We start from the raw sequence: 21,287 nt of genomic DNA, 5'->3' as shown, positions 1-21,287 counted from the left end.
TATACCCAAAGAACTCATCCTATTGCAGAGACACTTGTACATCCGTGTTTGTTGCTGCTCTTTTCACAATAGCTAAGAGATGGAAACAACGTAAGTGTCCCTGAACTGATGAGTGGATAATAAAAATGTGGTTCATTTACACAATGGAGTTTTACTCAGCAGTTAAGAAAGATGAAATCATGAAATTTGCAGGTAAATGGATGGAACTAGAAACTGTTATACTAAGTGAAGTAACACAGACTCAGAAAAAAATCGATATATGTTCTCCCTCATATGTGGTCCTATAACCAAACCCTGATAAGTGAGTATGTATCCAGACATAACCACAGGAACCAGGATAATGGAAAGGAACCAGGGAGGTAAAGGAAAAAAAAAGAACCTGAAAGAGAAGAATAGGAAACAGTCCTTAATAAGGGAGATATGGACAAACATTGGGTTAGTTTAAGGGAGGGGGGAGGGAAGGGAACATAGACGATAAGGGGAAAGAAGGAGCTCAAGAGAGGTAGGACCATAGGAGAAAGGTATTATTAAGGGAGAAAGGGGGGAAATGGGGGCACTTTCAGTGGGAAAACTATGGTGGAGTGGTGAGACATTGTGAGAGATAAATAATTCCTAGCTAGTTTTGAAAACCAGATGGAACCATATTACTCCTATAGCCTACTGACAAATTATACATAGCAGATCAAGAAATATATGTCTAGGTAAGGTTTATCTGAGAACAATTGGTCTTTGCCCAAGATTTATCTACATGGCACACAGTAATTAAAAGTACCAGACTGGGGGAACTAACCTTCTTGGCTGTTTAGCAGACATACTTTGAGGCCTATACTAATTTGGTCAGAGGGACATAAAGGACAGTTTTTGCTCCTTGCCCTCCTAGTTCGACCAAGTTTCAGGGGACTATGAGCATCTCTCAAAACATCTTGTAACTGTGGTGAGTCACCTGTCCTCTTGATCAAGGAGGCCATGGAGACCCCATCAAATGGACTTTAACCAGTGCCCAGTCTGCAAAGAGGAGGGTTAACACAGAGGAATCATTTCCTCCATGCTTCCAAACGAAGCCAGGCATGGCAGAGCACTACCTTTGACTTATCTTCACATAAGCGGAACTGATAAAAGAAAGGAGCCAGGGGCTCCTCCCAAGCCCATGTGACCCCTGAGGAACAAGTTCTCAAATGACCTTAAGAGTAAAAATAAATTGGTTTATCAGGGCCAACTCTATGGCCTTAAACATCCAAAAGAAAAGTATTAACAAAGATTAAAGATGTCAATAGAATTTCTTAAGAGTCCATATGCATAGCTATATGCTACATAACAAGCAACAATGCCAGATAGAAGATACCTTCTTTTGAATTGTTGGCCAGGGTGACCAAAGGGACTCCCAAATAGTAACCCAGCATAGACCTGGGAAAATGAACAGAAGACCCTAATCTTATCTAAAGGAATATTGACAACTGATTGCTTCTAGAAGAGGAACAGCTGACCCTCCTAAAACAAAGACCTCTAGATAAGCTGACTAGATTCACCAGAAGGGCTAGTAGTGGAGATTGGCTCAGGTACTGACAACACAGCAGACAGTAGCAGGGATATCAGAGTATAAGGGCTCTAGTGGGGTGAGGGAGGCTATGGGAAGGTGCCATCTGGGAAGTGGGTGTATAGTTGAATAGGATGGTTTGGGATGTTCTGTGTGATATACACACCAAAAAAATCAACAAATTTTTTTAAATGGATTATATTTGAGGAGGAAGCATGGAAATTTACATCATGTTAATTAGTAGAGGTGATAAACATTACCATTGAAACCTACCAGATGACTTCATAGACATACACAGGCGCCAAGGATCCAAGTGCAACCTATTATGACTAGTAATAATCAGATGCATATACATTAGAGATGCATGCACCAACATCTCAGTGTTAGTAGCAAAAACAATGAGTCTTTCTGCAAGGAACAATATATTCTAAAATGAAATGGAGATCTTTTTTTAAGGTTAAAAAACTCATTAAATTTTATGTCTTACAGAACTTATACTGAGTTCAATATTGTATAACTTTATTAACTCAACTGTGAACCTAGAAACTTGCACCCACTTATGAAAGAGATGTACTCTTGCTCTGGAGTCTGTTACTGAATATGTTAAATCTGTAGTGAAATGCTTCTTCTAATCATGTAGGTATTAAAATTTTTTTAATGATAAAAAAAGCTCATTGTATTTTTTAAACTATATATACACTATCTATCTATATAGATATATATTCTAGATTTCTAGATCAATCCTTTGCTTAGACATTGCAGATCAGATCACTATAGCCACCAGCATCTATCCATTAAAGGAAAATGATAAAACCTTACCTGTTAGTGCCTTTTCAACATGAATGTTAAACACCTGACCTTGAGTATCCATTATGGTTTAAACACTAGATGGCTTTCTTCATAAGATCTCATTACTGCAGACCACTATTTAAGGGAAATTCATTAGAAATAATTTCACATTTTTTTGTGAGAAGTGGGAGGATAGATCTTCAGGTATTATATATATTAAATTGCATGATTTATCTGATTAAAATAAATAACTGGATTACTGGGTATATGCATATGTAATATTATTCATATAATTATAGATTCATTATATGTATTTTTAATATTTCATTTAAGATAAATTAATCCACTAGTTTATTTCTTGAACATTTTTACCACAAAATTGGGGAACATCCTCTAATTCTAATTTCTATTTTAAGAATCTGATTAACATGAAATGTATCATCTTATTTCTAAGTATTTAATTTTCAAGGCACAGAACCTTTAACCACTAGCCATTTCCCGTGCTTCTATCTGTATTAAACTGACATTTTTGCTATAAAGATCTGCTAGACATCACCTTACAAAATTGGATTGGGACCACTTTCAGACTGATTATGTACCAAGAAGAAGGAAAGAATTTGGTTTAACTTCCTATTATCTAAAACCATACAATTAGCTCTTTTCAGTGATAGAGCAGACCACTCTTGGTGCATCTTCCTGGCTAAACTAGTTGTTGACTTTTGTCATCACTTTGGCTTCAGCCTGAATCATATTGGAGGAAGAAATGAGAAAACACAAAAGGTTCCCTTGCTCGGCAAGGAGCAGCAGGACACGGAAGACAATGCAGTGCCTGCTGTTGACTTCCTCTTTTGCTGCTTTTTGTTCTGGGCTGGACACAGAAGAAAACAAACCAGTCGAGTGACACTCGTCTCTGAAAATTGGGAAAACGTTGTGAGATAATTTGTTCAACTAGCTCCTGAACACTGTTCTTAAATCTCACCGTACAAATCACCATCTCCTACCACAAAGCAACAGGAGTTCCGAGCTCCAGCAGTGAGGCAGAATAGCCTTTGTTGTTTTTGCTTAGACAGATAACCTCTTTGTTATCTCTCAGAAGTAGAAAGAAAATTTTGATCTATTCCAAAAGACTTCATATTAGCTTGCATTTAATAGTTCTCAATAATGTTATTTTTATTCTGTGATCCATAGCAAATTTGAAAATTCATGGTAGCTAATTCTTCTGAAGATATTTTAGCATCATCTTTACCTCTGGTGTTAAATAGGTAATAAAACAGTTGAAAGAGGATAAATTGTAAGAAATCAGTAGCATGTATCAATAACTAGAACTATAGATGTGAGATTCCCTTTCAAACAAATAAAGAGGCTAGGGAGTCTGTGACAGAAGTGTCTGAACACCCACATTTACACTGGAAAAGCAGAACCCCTTTTATTCTCACACACACACACACACACACACACACACACACCACACAGCTTTATGGTGACATAAATGACATCTTTTTTTGAGTTGGTCCACCATGATTTATTCCTGCTCCAAGGAAAAGTAAGTAGAAATAAATGGTCTGTTTTAACTTACCTGTCCCCTAGAGACTCTCGTTATATACAGCCTCTAAATTTAACCAGTCTTTATATTCATGATTATATGGAATATTTAAGATACTAAATGTATGTGATAGTTAACATGAATATTAGAAGAGTGTGTGGACGGGGCAGGTCTGAATGTAGACACATTTGGTCTGAAATGACACACATGAACTCACTGTAGACAAAGGGATATAGAAGGGAAATTAGGGTAAGTTGGTAGAGATTGCAAGCCAATTAAATAGTAGATCTGTGAGATAAACAGTATACTACAAGCCCATGTTACGGTAAGTAATCAAAGTTATTTTAGAGCTTAGGTGAGAAAGGATAAGGAAGAGATACCCATATCTCTGTCTGAGAAGAGTGTGCTCCGATTGCAGTTTTTATGCATGTGACAGGATAGTGGCCAGAACCCCTCCCCCTTTCTGCCCCTTCATTTTGCCCTTCACTGTCCTGATTATACTTTATTTCCCTCAGTCAGAGGCAAAAAGACAAGGACATACAAAGACTAGTATTTTGAAATTCAAGTGGTGTTTTTGGTTTGTTTGGTTTTTTGCTTATTTTCTATTTGGCTACTGAAAATTTTGTGAATTTATTTATCTGAAAATGAGATAAAAATCTTACTTATAGATAATTTTAAGGCAGGGGAGTAGAGCAGAGAGGGAGGTCCAGGGGAGACCAAGCAAAGGCTGAAAGTCAGAAATGTGGGAAAGCCTTGGAAAAGACATAGTCAGAGAGGCATTCCAAAGCATCTGAAGTGACTATGGTTCTTTGTAATAGTCTAACACACAGCCTCAGTGGTGGAGACTTAAGACGCTAATGAGGTGTATGATGGACCACATTGTATGCAGAACTATATGTAGCAGATAGAGCATGTGTGAGAAGATCCCTAAATACATCAACAACAACTAAACAGCTCCAGTTCTCTTGATCTCTTCATGGTTCTTCAGTAGTGAATTTTTTTTTTTCTAATGACCAGTAAAGCCAAGTTATATGCTTCTAGTGAGCAGACAGAAAAAATGCCAAATAATGTTTATAAATATGTTTTTTTCAGTATAATGCTTACAAATGTATTTTTTCAGTATATTTTCTCTGCAATTTGTATGTTTGTATCTAGTAAATGAATACAGCATATTCCCTTTAAAAGCATAACAAATCCACTTACCAAACTATTCCCTGAGCCCCAGAGCCAATTGGCTTCAGGTTCTGATAGCGCTTGAGAACGGTGAAGGTTGAGTCTCCCACTTCTACGCTGTAGAACTGATTATCCACTTTGCTTTTGCTCATGTTGTACTGTTTGGCAATGTGTGACACATCCACTTGTTTATCGAATCCCTGTCAAGATGAACAATATGTAAGACCAGTGCACTAGTGCAATGCTAATAGATGCAGAAAATTCTGTTCTGCAAATGACTACTCATATTTGGCCATCCATCATCTACTCTAGCTAGTTCACACAGGAAAAATAAAATGTGTATTGGATCCTGCAAGTTTACTTAGAGTAAAAGAGGCTTAAATGCAGATAATTTTTTAAGGTAAAACTGTTTAAAAGCTAGGGATATAGCTCACTGGTACAGCATTTGCTTAGTATGCATGAGGCCCTGGGTTCATTCCCCAATATTTTAGCAACAATAACAACCAAAAACAAAACCTGTTCAAAATATAGTAAATTGGGATTTGATTCACTTGTTTCATCCCTTTTTAGGTAAACACATGATGAACATCTACTGGCCTCAGGGACTATTAGACAGTTAAGGATTTAAGTAAATAAGATAGAAATGGTCACTGGTCGCAGGAGGGAGGACCAAAGATCCTATCTGAAATAATTTTATAAAAAAAGACTGAAGACACAAGTTAATATGTAGTTTCAATTTTTTAATTAGGTAAGTTTGAATTAAATATTGCTATTTTCCTTTGTCCTCATAAATACCATAATTTCCATTATCCTTATTAAATACTGAAAATATTAGGTGGATTAATATTGTTCCCCACTTGACACTTTATTTTTTGGAAGCTTAGATTTTGTACCTATTAGTTACTGCATTTTCTCTTTATCTTAGAAGTCCATGTGCCAATCATATTTAGAAATTTAAAAGTTTGTCCTTGACATTTTGAATTAATATGTATAAATAATATGTATAGTTATTATAGTTATTACCAATGATTATTATTTAGTCATCAGTGTTCTTCTGTTTACTGCATTAAATAAGAGGTATTGGTTCTATGGTTAGAAGCCATTTCACAGCACATCTCCTGGGGCATGTATTGGTGAAGCCTACATATTAGTTCTTGCTGATTTTGTTTAGATTTTAAAGTCAAATTTTCTGTGAGTTCCTCCACAGTTACAGCAACTGAAAATTGAATAATCTAAGTTGGTGGTTCTCACTGAAGGTGGCATTTACATAGTGGGAGATTCGTGACATGTTTTTGGAAGAGCAAAAGATGAGAGACATGGCTTATATGTATTTGGCTTCTCAGAGCTTTCTGGTGGACCTGCATAAATGATGTATTCCCACACAAGTGGTAATTTCCACACTCCTCACTTGCAGAAGCTCTGAACAGAAAAATCTATCTGTAATACTGTGAACCCAGAATTAAAATCAAAGAAATTTTCTAATTTTTAACACATGTTAACTTCTGAAAACTCTATACTTACATAATTTGAAAGATTTTAAACCTTCCTAGGCTCTGAACCTCTGAGTTAGCTATAAAACCATTCTCATTGGAATCTTTTGCCATTGGATGTCTAAATGTGAACCCTGCAAGCTACAATATCAAGTGGTTTGGCAAACATGCCCAGTGGTACAATAGTGGCATGTATGTTATGGGAGTAACCAACCACATTCTGACTGGGTTTAAGGCCCACATCATTATCAGGGCCAAGAACCTTTGGCTAGACAGATCACAAACCATAGGGGAGAACATACTATAACCACACTGCTAAATATACATAGTACTAAACTGACTCATAATGACTCAAATGATTAATGCATAGATTAAAGCATCTCTTAATTCTCACTAGAGAAGATTCTTCTTATAGCATATGGTCCACAACTGGTCAATGTGCAGAGAATAAGAGACTTTGGAGTGTTCAGCCCTAAATGGGACACCTATATTCCACCCTCTCCTCCCAAGATTCAGGGATCACTGCAGGAGGGGTTAGGGGTGGAAAGAGTGTAAGAGCCAAAGGTGGTAGATAAATATAATGAACTTGTGTTGTCTGGACACCACAGGGTAGTTGCACATATGAACCCACAGCACTTATGACAGATGCACAAGACCTGTGCAAAGTCAAGCCACACAGGGAACCTGCATGGATGGGGGAGGTGGGCAGGAAGCCCCAGCCCTAGCTGAATATCAACTGGCAACTGAGAGATACTGGGATAGGGAGTGTCAGTTGTCCTTATTGGTGTGATGCCTGGTAGGTTGAACAGACTCCTTGGAATAGACCTATACCCACTAGCATTTAGGAAACAGATTAGATTTGCTAAGCCTTAAAAAAAAGATTAATAATAGTAGAGGACATGAAGTTGGCTGTATAAAAGGTGGGAATGGAGAGGCAGGTCTGAATATGATTCCATACATTGTATGGAATTCTCAAATTAATTAAAAGAATTTTAAAATTTGAAATGGAATTGCCACCAATCCGGGTAGTGTGAGTAGTGGAGACCATTTGCACATAGGTAGAAAAATCTACAAATCTACTGGAAGATTCTAGAGACCACAGACAGGTAAGGCAGACTTAGAATAGGATAGCACGGCTGGCTCCAGCCTATGACCAGGCTGAGTGTAGTAGCAGCATTAATATAAACACATGAGGCCTCAAATAATAATGCAAATTATAGATTAGGGATCCACATTGGAAAATTCAGGTAACTTGCAAGAATAGCAATAAAAGGCCTAAAATCTGGAAGGAAATCTGTGCCATATAGAACAGGAAATTAAACAAGACTGTTCAAACTCAGGGTATTGCAAGTCTGTTCAAGGGGACAACAATGGAGTTTAGAATTTAGACAATGGCTGGGACACCTGCAGATGAAAGAAAGCTAGTGTTTCTTTAACCAACCCTGGATTTCAACCCAGTACCATGAACAGGACTCCACACCATCTTTATTTCTAGTCTAGATTCATTGTGTGAATGGGCCAAAAAGTACTCCTTTCTTCATAAGAAAGACAAAAGCAAAACCAAACAGAATTAAAGTCTTGAATGCTTTCATCTGCCAGATTAATTTTGTCTGACTGACATGGCTAATTTGTTATTTGACATGCTCAGACCCTTCTTTATATCCTTAATATTTGTATCATCACAAAGTCCTTAGCACCCATTTACTTCAAGTCTAAATACCCCCTTTATCTTTCCCCTACTTGTTCCCTTCACTGCTGGCAAGTCGTACTCCTGAACATATGTGTATGTGGATAAATCACAAGCAATCAACTTCATAGCACAGACTCCTGAGTCAGTGCATTCTCCCTTTGCAGACTTTGTTGTATCTTTTTTACCTCCACTCTCAGTTGTCCCATAACAACTGAACCAACCTGGAGGCCCTCCACTCACAACATAGAAGGGTATTTGTGGACAGAAACTTGACTCAATAAGCCTTAATATATATGGCAAAGCACATGAAATCAGGCAGGGAGGACTATTGGAGGAGTGCAGAAAGGAGAGGGCATCTAAATATGATCAAAATATATTGTATGAAATTCTCAAAATTTCAGTAGAAAAAAAGACATAGAACAAATAGCTGACTTGCTTCAAACACAAGAAGAAAATAACTGAAGACCCATGTTGAAAAGGAATGATACTTGTCTCAATTACTCTTCTGTTGCTGTGATAAAATACCCTGTCAAAAGCAACGTAAGGGAGAAAGGGTTTATGTCGGCTCTCAATTCAAATACAGGTAATCATGGTGGGGAATCCTGATTCCCCTTGAAGTACCTGGTCACATTACATCCAAAGTCACGAAGCAGAGAACCATGAATGTGGTACTCAGTGCTCAGTTCACTTTCTGCTTTTCTGTCAAGAGCCCAGGGCATGGTACTGTCCACAGTTAAGGTGTGTCTTCCCACCTCGACTAACCTAATCTACATAATTCCTCATATGCCTGCTCAGAAGCTTGTCTCCTAGATGATTCTAGATCTTGTCAAATTGAAAAGGAATATTAACTATCATATTAGCCAACAGTGAGTTTGGGGGCAGAGATCCTGAAGTTTTAGTATAGATTAGAACTATCTGGGGGTAAATAAAGAATCCTGAGCCTCAGTGTAAGTTCTGACCAATTGGAATAGGATAAGGGTCATAAATTTGTGTATCTACCAAGTATCATATTCTGAGACCCACTGTTTTAGAGAGTAGTTCACGGGTGGTGGGGGGATAAAAACTGGAAGCAATGCAGATCAACCAGTAAATGACAGATGTGGTGGTTAAAGACAGTGAGTAATGCTCCTTGACAGTAGTATCTCTTTGGCAAGTCCGGGTGGCATAGTCCCTGCACAGGTTTCCCATCTCATAAAGATAAGATAGCTCCTAAACATTATTCTCTCAGATCATTAAAATAAACATTTCTTTACCTATTTACATTAATTTACACTAAAACATTTCAGGAGAGTGAATGAACCCTATAGGCATTCACAAGTGTGCTTCAAACAGGAAAGTACTTTTCCAGAGAAGGAACAAAATTAATATGCTGGTTAAAGTTAATTGTGAGAAAGGAATAAGTTTTTAAAAAATTATAACCTATCACTGTGGTAACTTTAATAGATTAATATAGTTTAAGCTAACTATTGGTTTAGAATAGTCTATTCTATTGAGTTAAGTTATTTTTAATTTACTCTTCCCTTCAATATTAAGCTTATATTTACATGACTCAAAAATTATTTCTATCTGGAAGTAATTGGGTTTTCTTTGCAAAAATTCAGTGCAAACTCATTTCCTCTTTGTCCTCCATCTGCCAAAATAACACTTGAAGCTAAATTAAAAGAATGCTCCATTGTTCTGGCATTGTGGTAGACAAAAAGAAATCTGAATGCAATCTGTTCTGTGAGAAGACTGCATTCTGTACAGGCCTGTAAGAAAGTGCATTGTGCTGTAAGCCCCCACCACCGATTCAGCTGCTAGCCAATGGCAATGGAATTTTGCAAAGAAAAATGAGCCATATTTAAACCTTAAACCACAGGTATTCGGAGCCTTGATTGCACTTTTCTCAGATAAAATAACATATTTCAGGAGCACCCCCTCTTCATTCTCATTCAAGGAGACAAGACTGTTCTACGCTATGGCTATCAGCTCCTGAGCAGGCAACATTGGGGTTTAAGAACCTTTATAGATTAAGCTTTGCTGGTTTCTTTTAAATGGTATTGTTGAAAATAACACTGAGCTGGATCAGTTCTGTGCTTAATATGTATGAAACCTTGAGCAAGCCATTTTATTCTTTCATTCATTTATTATTTATACCTTGCATGGTTCCATAAAGGATTTGTGAAGCTCACCATAGAAGCTATAGGAACAATGAAACCATTAAATCCAGTTTTAGAATGAATGTCAAACAAAGCAGGCTTGAAAGATGACAGTTTTACCAGAAGACTTAAGTTATGAATACCCACTACCTTGAGCACAAAACTTAATGTCATGGTCTGGAAAGCCAAAGGAAAAACTAATGACAACCACAACAAAGTCACAGCGAGAGGCAAGTTTTGATTCATTAATCTTAGAAATCTACTGTAATGATTTATAGAAAAGATAATATTTCTCTAGCACGTAACTTCAGGAAGAATAGATCCAGTTCTTTACATAAGAAGCCAGGAATCAAACAGCAAACAGCAAATGTAATATATTTTATCAGACACAAAAATATGTTTCATATTACTTACTTGATATGAACTTTCAGTGAGGCTGGGGGCAAAAGTACAGTAGTATAATTGATTACCTACTGTAGGCACATTCTGCATTATATTAAACATATTAAAGTTTACACTCAAAACAAGTGAAGGAGCTACCCAGAGCCATTAATCAATTGACTCACAGTTTCAGAACTAGTCGTTCCGTGGTATGCATTAAGTTAAATCAAACGTTGTTCAGTTCTAAATCTCTTTTACAAACTACATAATAGCTCAATTAAAAAATCATTTAGAATAGTGAGGTGGTTTTCTAAGGATGTGGTAAGCTACAGGAGGAGAGCTTGGAAAATAAAGAGAGATGGTGAAATAGGCATCCATCCTTGGGACCAGCATATTCCAACTCCCAAGAGGTTGAGTGACTATGCTAAACCATGTGAGGAACCTTATCACACAGGACAGATATTTTCCTGAACTTAGGCATTTTATATTGCTCTCAAAATTCTAATCTTTGAACTTGGCAAGTAAGAAAGAAAATAACTAGGAAGCCAAGGTGGCTGCAGTCCAGCCACTGGAGCAATGGTGAAGTTGCCAAATCTCTTGTCAGGTGAAGCAAGTATGCGGAGGAGCGGTTCATGCCCCTTGCACCTAGTTGTGCACTCCCCAAGGGCCCAGCCCAGGGTGTGGTGAAGGTGTGGCGTTTTAAATGGGAAATGACCTTCATGTTTAATCAGAGGACTTAAAACATGATTCCAGTAAGATCTCTCATCACTTGTTCAACCTGGCCATGGAGGAAGATGTGAAAGGAACCAACATTAATAAAGCCAACTGGATCTTTGACCGTGAAAAAGGAAACACTTGATTTATCTTTCTCCTTGAGCAAAAGCAAAAGTGATTTTCTCTAATATTGATGTCTCTCTAGTGAGAAATCCAAGCCAGCAAGTAACTTTTGCCTCTGGTTGCTACACAAATGCCAAAATGCTTTGTTTTAAACACAAGTATAATCAATCATGTGAACAGAGCGATGGAAACAGGACAATAGTAGGAACCAGCAGTAATTCAAATTATGACTCCTCCCATTTGCCTGAATTGTAGCTACCTCCCATGAACTTGGAGCTGTGGTCCCCTACTGTGAGCTGGAGTTGTGGCACCCACCCATGAACCTGGAGTAGTGGTACCCTCCTGCAAACGTGGAGTTGTGGTCCCCTCCTATGAACCCAGAGATGAGGCCCCTAACTGGGAGCCACAGTCCACATTCTTTTGGGGGTGTGCTGATAGTTGAGCAGATTAGAGAGTGGTGGACTTCCAGATAATGGGCAGCAGTTTCAGTTTCTCTAAGTGGCTGCACTCCACAACTTCCTCCCCTGAAGTCCCAGTTTTTCATGGCACTGGTTTTGCCCCTATGTTGGACTTATGCTGGGAACAGGGGACGTTTCTGGCATTTGAAGATTTTAGAATTGGGAGGACTGATTCTCAAAAATGGACTTTCCACCTCCCTTGATGGCCAGCTATGATCTTGACTCTATACATGATCTTGGGCACCCAGACCTTGACATCAGACCTTTCCCATCCCCAGGCACCAGGAGGTTTCCCATAATTTTTCTATTACTCTTCAACAGCCCCAGTGTACCATCACCTATGCCCTACAGAAAATGTAAATAACCTGATTGAACTTCTAGAGTTGTAAATCACAACTTGGGAAGTTAAAAAGAAAAAGTCAAATCCAGAAATCAGCAAGTGCTCATCAATAAGTAATTTATTATACATAGAATGCAGTCATTGAAAAGACTGATTCATGTGTGATTCATGTGTAATTCAATGACAAAGCATGTGTAGCATTATATTTATGCATTTGCAATTGTGTAATATTGAAAGTATTAAATAAATATGAATGTCCAAAAAATGAAAATCAGGAGAAATAATTCCATAGCATGCACGCCTCTGCATTCTCTTCCACTCATCAGTTCTTTCCACTTAGAGTTGAACACGCTGCACGTTAAACAAATTTCAGCTTGCTGACATGGAAAGCTGAATCTTCCAAGGTCACCTTGAAATTTAATGAGTCTGATTTCATTCATTTGTAAAATATTCATTAAGTATTTCCTGTTTGTTCAATAGCCCTATTGATAATAAACTCACCTGCCTCTGTGGAGTCCAGGTGGAGTTATTTTCAGGAACTTAGATGATGTGCGGGTACATCCTTTGGCATTGCCACTTGCATTTATAAAACTACCTGCCAAAAGTCATGATTCTGCTTCTAACACAAGTAATATTTAGCTATTTATCCTACAAGTTATGCTGATCAGTGGAGCTTTGCCATGGTGTTATTGTGAGGTTGTCATAGGAAATCAACAGAAACAACACTGACCATGCTGATTGATACAGTACTTACTGAACTATAAATCTGAATCAAATTATTTTCTTGTTATTTTAAATGGGAGAAATGTGAGATTACAAAACTTAATAACATGTGGAATTGGGTTTTTTTGTGAGGGACACATTTCATCACTCTGTTTCTTGATATGTAATACTCTAAGGAAGATTGCCTCCTGGAATCTATTCCTCTTCAGTGCTAGTGGGCCCAGAGATGCTACTCTGTGGAATCAATGGCTTATAAGAAATCAATAGTGTAGCAAAAACACTCAGACTTAGCTTATGTGTAGTCATTAGTTTCTGTTATATGAAAAAGCATGTAGAAGTAATGGATAGCAGAGGAGGGTGACCTCTTCCTGCCTGTCCTTTATGTATAAAGGAAGAAAACTAGTACTGCCTGGATCCTCATGGGCACCAGGCTAGTATTAGCATCAAACATTTGTTGAGTGACTAATAAGCCATTTAATGTAAGAATCAGTGTTTTCATTTTGCAAGGGAGAAATTTTATGAAAAACTTCAATGACTAAAATCTCAACTTTACATCTATCTATTTGATCTAGAATCTCAATTATGAGACCCCGGGCAAGGTCTTTACAATATCAACCTTAGTTTCCTTATATACAGAAGCAAAGTCATAGTCTACTCTTTTTATTAGTGAGTCACTTACATATGAGATGATCTATGCAAAGTTTTTAATTATTACATAGTTACAATAAATACAATAGAGAAGTTACATAACATTTGGAGGAACATTTAGAATGTTTTAAACAAAAATTGGACAAACTCTTAAGGCACAGTTGAAGTCTAAGACTATGCTATAGCTATAAAGTCTACATTTAACTGGCAGGATTTAAGAGTCAGGTAACAAATTAAATTTTTGGTTTCCATTTGTGGTAAGGCCAGTGCTCCATAACTCTGCATGTGCCCCAGGCTGTACTTCCCAGTCTACTTTACAGCTGTGCTGAAGTCATGCAGTTAATGCTGACCCATGAAGAAATGTAAGTATCAGCTAACTACAGACTTAGTTTTAAAGTGATGCGTCTTGGAGGGCTGGTGACATGCTGAGTGGATAAAGCACTTGCCCCCAACCTGACAACCTGAGTTCAATCCCTGGGAACGACACAGTGGAAGGTAATAACTCCTGAAAAGTTATCTTCTGGCCTCTACATGTGTGCTATGACATGTGTATGTATATGTGCAAGTACACATACACACAAAATCCATAAATGAATTTAAATTTTTAAAGTGATACACCTCTACTGTTCATTTTTTTCTTCACTGTGGAATCTGAGCTGCCAGGATCCCAGGAGTTTAAACTCCTGAGTCCCTGGGAAGATAAGAGTCCTTTTCAACATGAATTGGAATGTACAACATAGGAAATAAACTTGTACTCTAATAAGCCCTAGAGATTCGGAGTCTGTTATTACGACAATATGCTTTTTATACAGCAAATGTTTAGTTGGGTCTTACAACACACCATACACTACTTGAGGCTCTAAGAACACTAAGATCCTGATCTCATGGTTATCTAGGGGATAAACATGGAATGCTGACTTCAGAATCAGTGGAATTGCCTATTAACCTGGCACACTGAATTCTATAACTTTCAGTTTACATATTCTCAACTTTTCTATGATAAAAGAAGTATAAGTTAGGAAGTAATAGCTGGCATTAAATATTCAAGACAAGAAAAATTGTCTAGGATAATAAATAACAATTAATTATAAAACAAACAATAACAACAAACACTTTCCTGTAGTGGAAGTCAAAAAATCATTTATAAACAAAGGATTTAAAGTGAGTTACCTGGGGTTTATTAAATTATCTCTGAAATACATCTCTGAATTATTAGTTAGGGAAATTAGAGTTTGCCTATGCAATGTTTCAGAATCTTGAATCTTGTTGGGTGTGGCAGCCCAGGACTTTAATCCCAGCATTTGGAAGGCAGAAGCAGGAGGATCTCTGTGAGATGGTGGTTAGCCTGATCTAAGCAGCAAATTCCAGGCCAGGTGGGGCTACAAGGAGACCCTTTCTCAGAACAAAATTTTGAATCTAAAGCTCTGTTTTCATATATGCAATACAGAACTTATGTTTCGCCCCTATACAAATCATTTTATTATTTTCATTCCCTTACCTGCTTAATTACGAAAAGATGTAAGTGGTGCCTAAATTTAGTATTTAGTAGTTGTATATGCCAAAAGATCTTTGTGTTCATATCTTTTAATTGATCTTTTAGTACTTATTTATTGCACTATCGGAGCCTCATGGATGCTAGGAACATTCTCTATCATTGAGCTACAACCCCACCCCTTTAAAACTTTTCAGACAGAATCTTGCTGAGTTACTCAGGCTAGTGCTGAACTCATGATGTAATCCAGGATGGCTTCATAATTGCAGTGCTCTAGCTCCAGCCTCCCAAGCAGCTGGAATTACAAGTGTGTGCCACCAGGCCCTGAGTTTTCCATCTCCTTAAATATATGCTTCAGATCTGGGGGTATAGCTCAGTGATAAGTTACATGTGCCTAGCATGTGCAAGTTCCTAAATTCCATCCTGATCCCTAAACACACACACACATACACACACACACATGCACACATGCACACACACACACACACAGGCACAAAATGTAGTCCTCAAAGTGCATAAGTGCTTTGACCCTTTGGGGAATGTATTAGCAATAAATAATCAAACAGTTACTTTTTAGAGAAGATAAACTCTAAAAATATAAAATGGTATCTCTTAGATTTAGAATTTGGAAAGAAAATATGGGGTCTGTTTGACCTACTTAAAAATTTAGCCACTGCTTGGAAGAGAAGTGCTGGGTGTGCTTGACCTACTTAAAAATTCGGTCATGCTGGTCATGTTCTCCAGCCAAAAGTAACCATTTTGCAGAAAAATAAGGGCTATCACTTCATATATATTTCTAATACCTCCTATCATAAGGATAGTAGTATTAAAATAGCCCATTTAAAGAATGAATTACAGATGCACACAATTTAGACTAAAATAGAATCCATGAGTTTATGCTTCTGTTGCACAGCATGATTATAGATGAACCATGCATTGACACCACAGATAAGTCTAGGGTATTTTACAGCACTATATTTAGAAAGATACAAGCTGTATCTTATTGAAGGTTCAACTGTAATTAAACTTCCAATACCAAGCCAACTTACAATCAAGTAAAGCCCATCCCACAAGAAGCTAAAATCTGATTTTTTGTGTTTCAGGTAAACCAAGCATATACTCATAAAGCTCCAATACAGAAGCCTTCACAGCTACAAAATGGAATCCACAAGTCTTTCAGTTTTTTGTCAGTTAATCTTGGGAAGTATGATTAAATCTATTCATTAGCTGAAATAGCCATTTAATGTTTTTTAAAACTTCTTTTTTCTTTTCTCTTTTTATTTTATGTGTATAATTGTTTTATGTCTGCATGAATATAAATACACCTGTGTCATTGAGTGCCCAAAGAGGACAGAAGAGGGAATCGGATCCCCTGGAACTGGAGTTTCACACAATTATTAACCACCATGTGGGGCTAGGAATCAAACCTGTGTATTTTCCAAGAGCAGACAGTGCTCTTAATTGCTAAGCATCTCTCCAACCCCATTTAATAATTTTTTTTAGAAAAAATATCCCAGGATGTAAAACAGAAATGTAGCACAAAATTTACTCTTAAATTTGCTAGAGACAGGGCTGGAGAGATGGCTCAGCAGTTAAGAACATTGGTCATTCTTGTAAAAGACCTGGGTTCGAATCTCAGCACCCACATGGCAGCTAACAACTGTTCATTACTCCAGCTCCAGGGGATCCAACGGCCTCTTCTGTCCTCTGTGTGCATTGCATGACACGGATGCACTTACCTACATGCAGACAATACATGCATACAAATAAAATAAAAACAATAAATAAAATATTTTTTAAAAATTTGCTAGAGTTACCAGGCATGGAAGAACACTCCTTTAATCCCAGCCTTCAGGAGGCAGAGGCAGGAAGACAGATCTTTGTGAGATCAAAAGGCCAGCCTGGTCCATATTGTGACTTCTAGGTGGGTTTGGAGACCCTGTCAAAAAAATTTTGCTAGAGCCACACTTCCATGTACACCAAGAAAATAAAATACTGTCAAGTAGCACAAAAGACTCATCCATAAATATCGGTGAACAATTACCACAATGGTGTCAAGAACTGTGATTTATTTTACCACACATATTGTTATACTGTTCACCTTGTCGTTAATATCATCTTACCCCCTACAGTCATGCAGACTAAAGCATAAATACAGTGATTATGTACATTATTAATGCAAATTGAATATGTAGTATCAAAGTAAATATGAAAAAATCATAGTCCAGTTTCATTAAATAATGCATGGGAGTGGAGACCCATTAAAAGAAAAAAATTAGTGTATATTTCCTTTTCCAAATTATATGAAAACTAAAACAGCAATGGAAAAGATTATGTTTTATAAAGCTAAGTCTTCATCATCAACTTCACTAGATTTGGAAACACCTAGGAGACACACCTCTGGGAGTGATTTTAAGGTTTAACTAAGCAGGGAAGACCCACCCTGAATGTAGGTGGCACCATCCCATGGGGTGGGGTCCCAGACTGTATTCAAAGGAAAGAAGGCAAAAAGCCAGATAAGCACCAATATTTATTTCTTTTTCTGTGGAAACAGTGTGACCAGGTACCTTGTGCTCCAACTGAATGCCTTCCATGCTATGATGAACTGTATGCCTTCAAGTCATGGACCAAAATAAACCTTTCATCAATTTTGTCAGGTATTTTGTCACAGTGAGGAGAAAGGCAACTAATGCAGAAAATTGATACAAAGGAGTGAGGGATGTTGTGATAAACTCAGTCACGTGGATCGTAGGCTTTGGAACTGGTTTGTGGGAGAAATGTGTAAGAATGTGGATCTAGAAGCTAGAAAAAAAAATTATAGTTCTGTAAGCAGAGCTTAATGGGCCATTGCGGTGGGAGTTTGGAAGACCAGAATGATGAGAGAAATGTGGATAAAGGAGGCTTAGCTCATGGGGCTTCACAGGGGAGTGAGGACTCTATTGGGACCTGGGCAAGAGTTCATTCATGCTGAACTCCATGTCTTGCAAATTTGAGTGAAACTCAATTAAAATTAAATTGGTGGAGGAAATTTCAGGACAGGATAGCACCCAGGCTGTGGAATGGTTGTGTGCATTGCTCTATGTCAGCTCTACAGTGAAGGAGGGCACAGAGACCATAGCAAATGTGTGGTTTGGCAAGGAAAGGAAGGTGACAAAGTATGCAAATATAGACACGGCAGATGTGGAGAAAGCAGCAATAGTTATTAGGAATTAATGTCATTACAGAGAGGTCTTGTGCTGTTTCATGGGAAGATTGGAAAGATGCCCTGAGTAAATGACCCCACTTATCAAAGGCTCCAATTTACAAAAATGCAAAATTATGGCTGGGCATGGTGGTGCACACCTGTAGTCCCAGCACTTGGGAGGCAGAGGCAGGCAGATTTCTGTGAGTTCCAAGGCCAGCCTGGTCTACATCTATCCTTGCTTAAGGATTGTTGAAATTCTTAATATAAGAATTCATGTAGGGGCTGGAGAGATGGCTCAGTGGTTAAGAACACTGGTTGTTCTTGCAGAAGACCTGGGTTCAAATCCCGGCACCCACATGGCAGCTAACAACTATAACTCCAGTCCCAGGGGATCCGACTGCCTCTTCTGACCTCCGTGGGCATTGCACGACATGAATGTACTTACTTACATGCAGGCAGTACACGAATACACATGGAAAAAAAAAAAGTTCATGTAGCCGGGCATGGTAGTGCATTCCTTTAATCCCAGCACACGGGAGGCAGAGGTAGGCAAATCTCTGTGAGTTTGAGGTCAGCCTGGTCTACATAGTGAGTTCCAGGCCAGCTGGGGCTACCGGGAGACCCTGTCTCAAAAGGACAAAAAAAAAAAAAAAAGCAAAATTATTTGAAACAACAGCTCTGAACCGAAAATGACACTGAAGAGATTCTCTACTGAAAAACAACCCTCTAGGGAAGTGTCTCCCCAAGTTTGTCTGCCAAGGACACACAAAGACCACCATAGCTGTGGTAAAGGGGACCAGACTATATCTCAAGCTGACAACAGATCTTGGTATCATGGTTCACACAGTGCTGGCTTTGCAGGCATCAAAATGTGAAAGTTATGGGGTCATAGAGGTTTGCATTAAAGTTCTAGAAAGCCACTGAGGCCAGGCAATGTGAGGCAGGATCACATTCCCTGTAAGGAAACAATGATCTGCCATTTTGTTAAGCTATGAAGGTGAAGCCTCAGTTGCAAAAGAAACCCCAGGATGTTGGAGATACTAGACCATAGACATCCACCTAGGAAAGCTGTAGGCACAGAGACGAGCCAGCCCAACAGAGAGGGTATGTGAAGTACAAGCAGCAGAACTAGAAGCAGAGGGGGTGGAATCACCTGAGGCTGTTAGAGTCAAGATGGTACTAAGAGCCCTAGATACTTTAGACATGGGGCTTCAGGATTTGGTGTTTCATCTGCTGGGCTTCAGACTTACTTTGGCCAATCTTTCATTGCTATCTCACAATTCCTCTTTTTTAGAATGGGAATGTTTATTCTGTCCCATTGCATATTGGAAGTATGCAGCATTTTGTTGTTATAGGGACGGACTCACAGGAGACTAGCTTAAGTCTCAGAAGAGATTTGGGGCTTTAGGGTTTTGAACAATACTAGAACTGTTAAGATGCTGGGGATTCATACAGATATACTATAAGCATTTTGCATTACTAGATACTAATGAGTCTTTGAGGAAAAGTTTTGGAATGTTCTGAAGTAAACATATGTTTAGGTGCTAAGTTGACAAGGGATAGACTTGGGAAAGTTAATTTTCATTGTCACCTTGACTAGGTTAAGAAACCACCTAGGGGACATATTTCTGAATATGTTTTTGTGGACATTTCCAGAGAAGTTTAAGAAAGAAGGGAAGACCCACACTGAATATGAGTGGTACCATTCCATGGACTGGGGTCTCAGACTGAATAAAACTTGAAACAGGTGAAGCAAAAAGGGGTAACAAACCAGATGAGCACCAGTACCCTTTCAATGCTTCCTGACAGCACACACAATGTGACCAGCCACCTCCTGCTCCAACTGCCCATGCCTTCCATGTTATGATTAGTTCTATCCCCTCAAACTGTAAGCCAAAATAAACCCTGCCTGTTAGGCTGGGCATGGTGGCTCATGCCTTTAATCCGAGCACTGGGGAGGCAGAGGCAGGCAGATCCCTGAGTTCAAGTCCAGCCTGTTCTACATAGTGAGTGCCAGGGCAGCTGGGGCTATAGGGAGACCCTGTCTCAAAAAAAGAACAAAAAAAATAATAACCTGTTAGATTACATTTTTTCCTTTCTTGCCCTGCTCTAACAAAGCATCTTTTTCTTACTGTGTTTTCAGTCCCTCTAGGGTGACTATCCAATGAAGTGCAAATTTTAATTGGATAATTTCAAAGCCTTGAACTATGAACATCCTAGACTTATCTAATGAAAAAAGTGAGCAACTCTTGTCACCTTAAATTCATGCCTTCACAGCCTAATAGCTGCTTCTAAAAGCCCATGTTATTCTGGAATCAAGCTAGCGATATTTTTTAAATGTCCTAGATACCAGTAATTGAACATGCCACTTAGAGTGAAACTGTTTGAAGGACATTCTAGTAGACACCTCACTTTTCATGATTTTCCAGCTTGCTAGTTTCTGGGTTGATAAAAGGTTTATAAAAGCTAGTACAGTCCATAAAAGATTCACAAATTATCTACAAATTATACATTAAAAGAGGAAAAGACTAGAAAAATACTAATAAATCAGAAGTCATCAACGATTTATTTAAAAGCAAGTTGGCATTTATTTGGGATAGCCACCAATTACAACTAGGAAAAATTCTTGCCAATAAACATATAATGCTTTAATTACTGTGACATTACAATGAAAACAAAATTTAATTAGCAATCAAATCATCTAGTAATATTTTAGATCTATTAAGAAAATCATTCAGGTCCAAAAAGACAAATGCTGCAAGTTCTTGCTCATTTGTGGATCTTGGCTTTGAATTTTTATATTTGTATGTACAAACATCACACTGTATCCCTTAAATTTTTTTTAAAGTTTTATATGTTGGTTGGTA

The 21,287-nt window shown here is 38.1% G+C and overlaps 1 protein-coding gene across 5 annotated transcripts in view; it reads right to left on the bottom strand.

Annotated features, from left to right (window-relative positions):
• The window catches only part of Mapk10 (mitogen-activated protein kinase 10), a 301,950-nt gene that overhangs the window by 116,592 nt on the left and 164,071 nt on the right, over positions 1–21,287 (bottom strand). For all 5 annotated transcript variants that reach the window (XM_008851755.3, XM_008851753.2, XM_008851754.2 and 2 more), the window contains one exon: positions 5,070–5,239. In XM_008851755.3, coding sequence (XP_008849977.1) covers positions 5,070–5,239 — 170 coding nt within the window. The remainder of the gene's footprint in view (positions 1–5,069; positions 5,240–21,287) is intronic.

Source organism: Nannospalax galili, unplaced genomic scaffold (genome assembly GCF_000622305.1).
Source record: "Nannospalax galili isolate Female #2095 unplaced genomic scaffold, S.galili_v1.0 scaffold405, whole genome shotgun sequence".
NCBI lineage: Eukaryota > Metazoa > Chordata > Mammalia > Rodentia > Spalacidae > Nannospalax > Nannospalax galili.
Note: the sequence above shows the minus strand (reverse complement) of the source record. Positions and strands in the feature narration are given on the sequence as shown.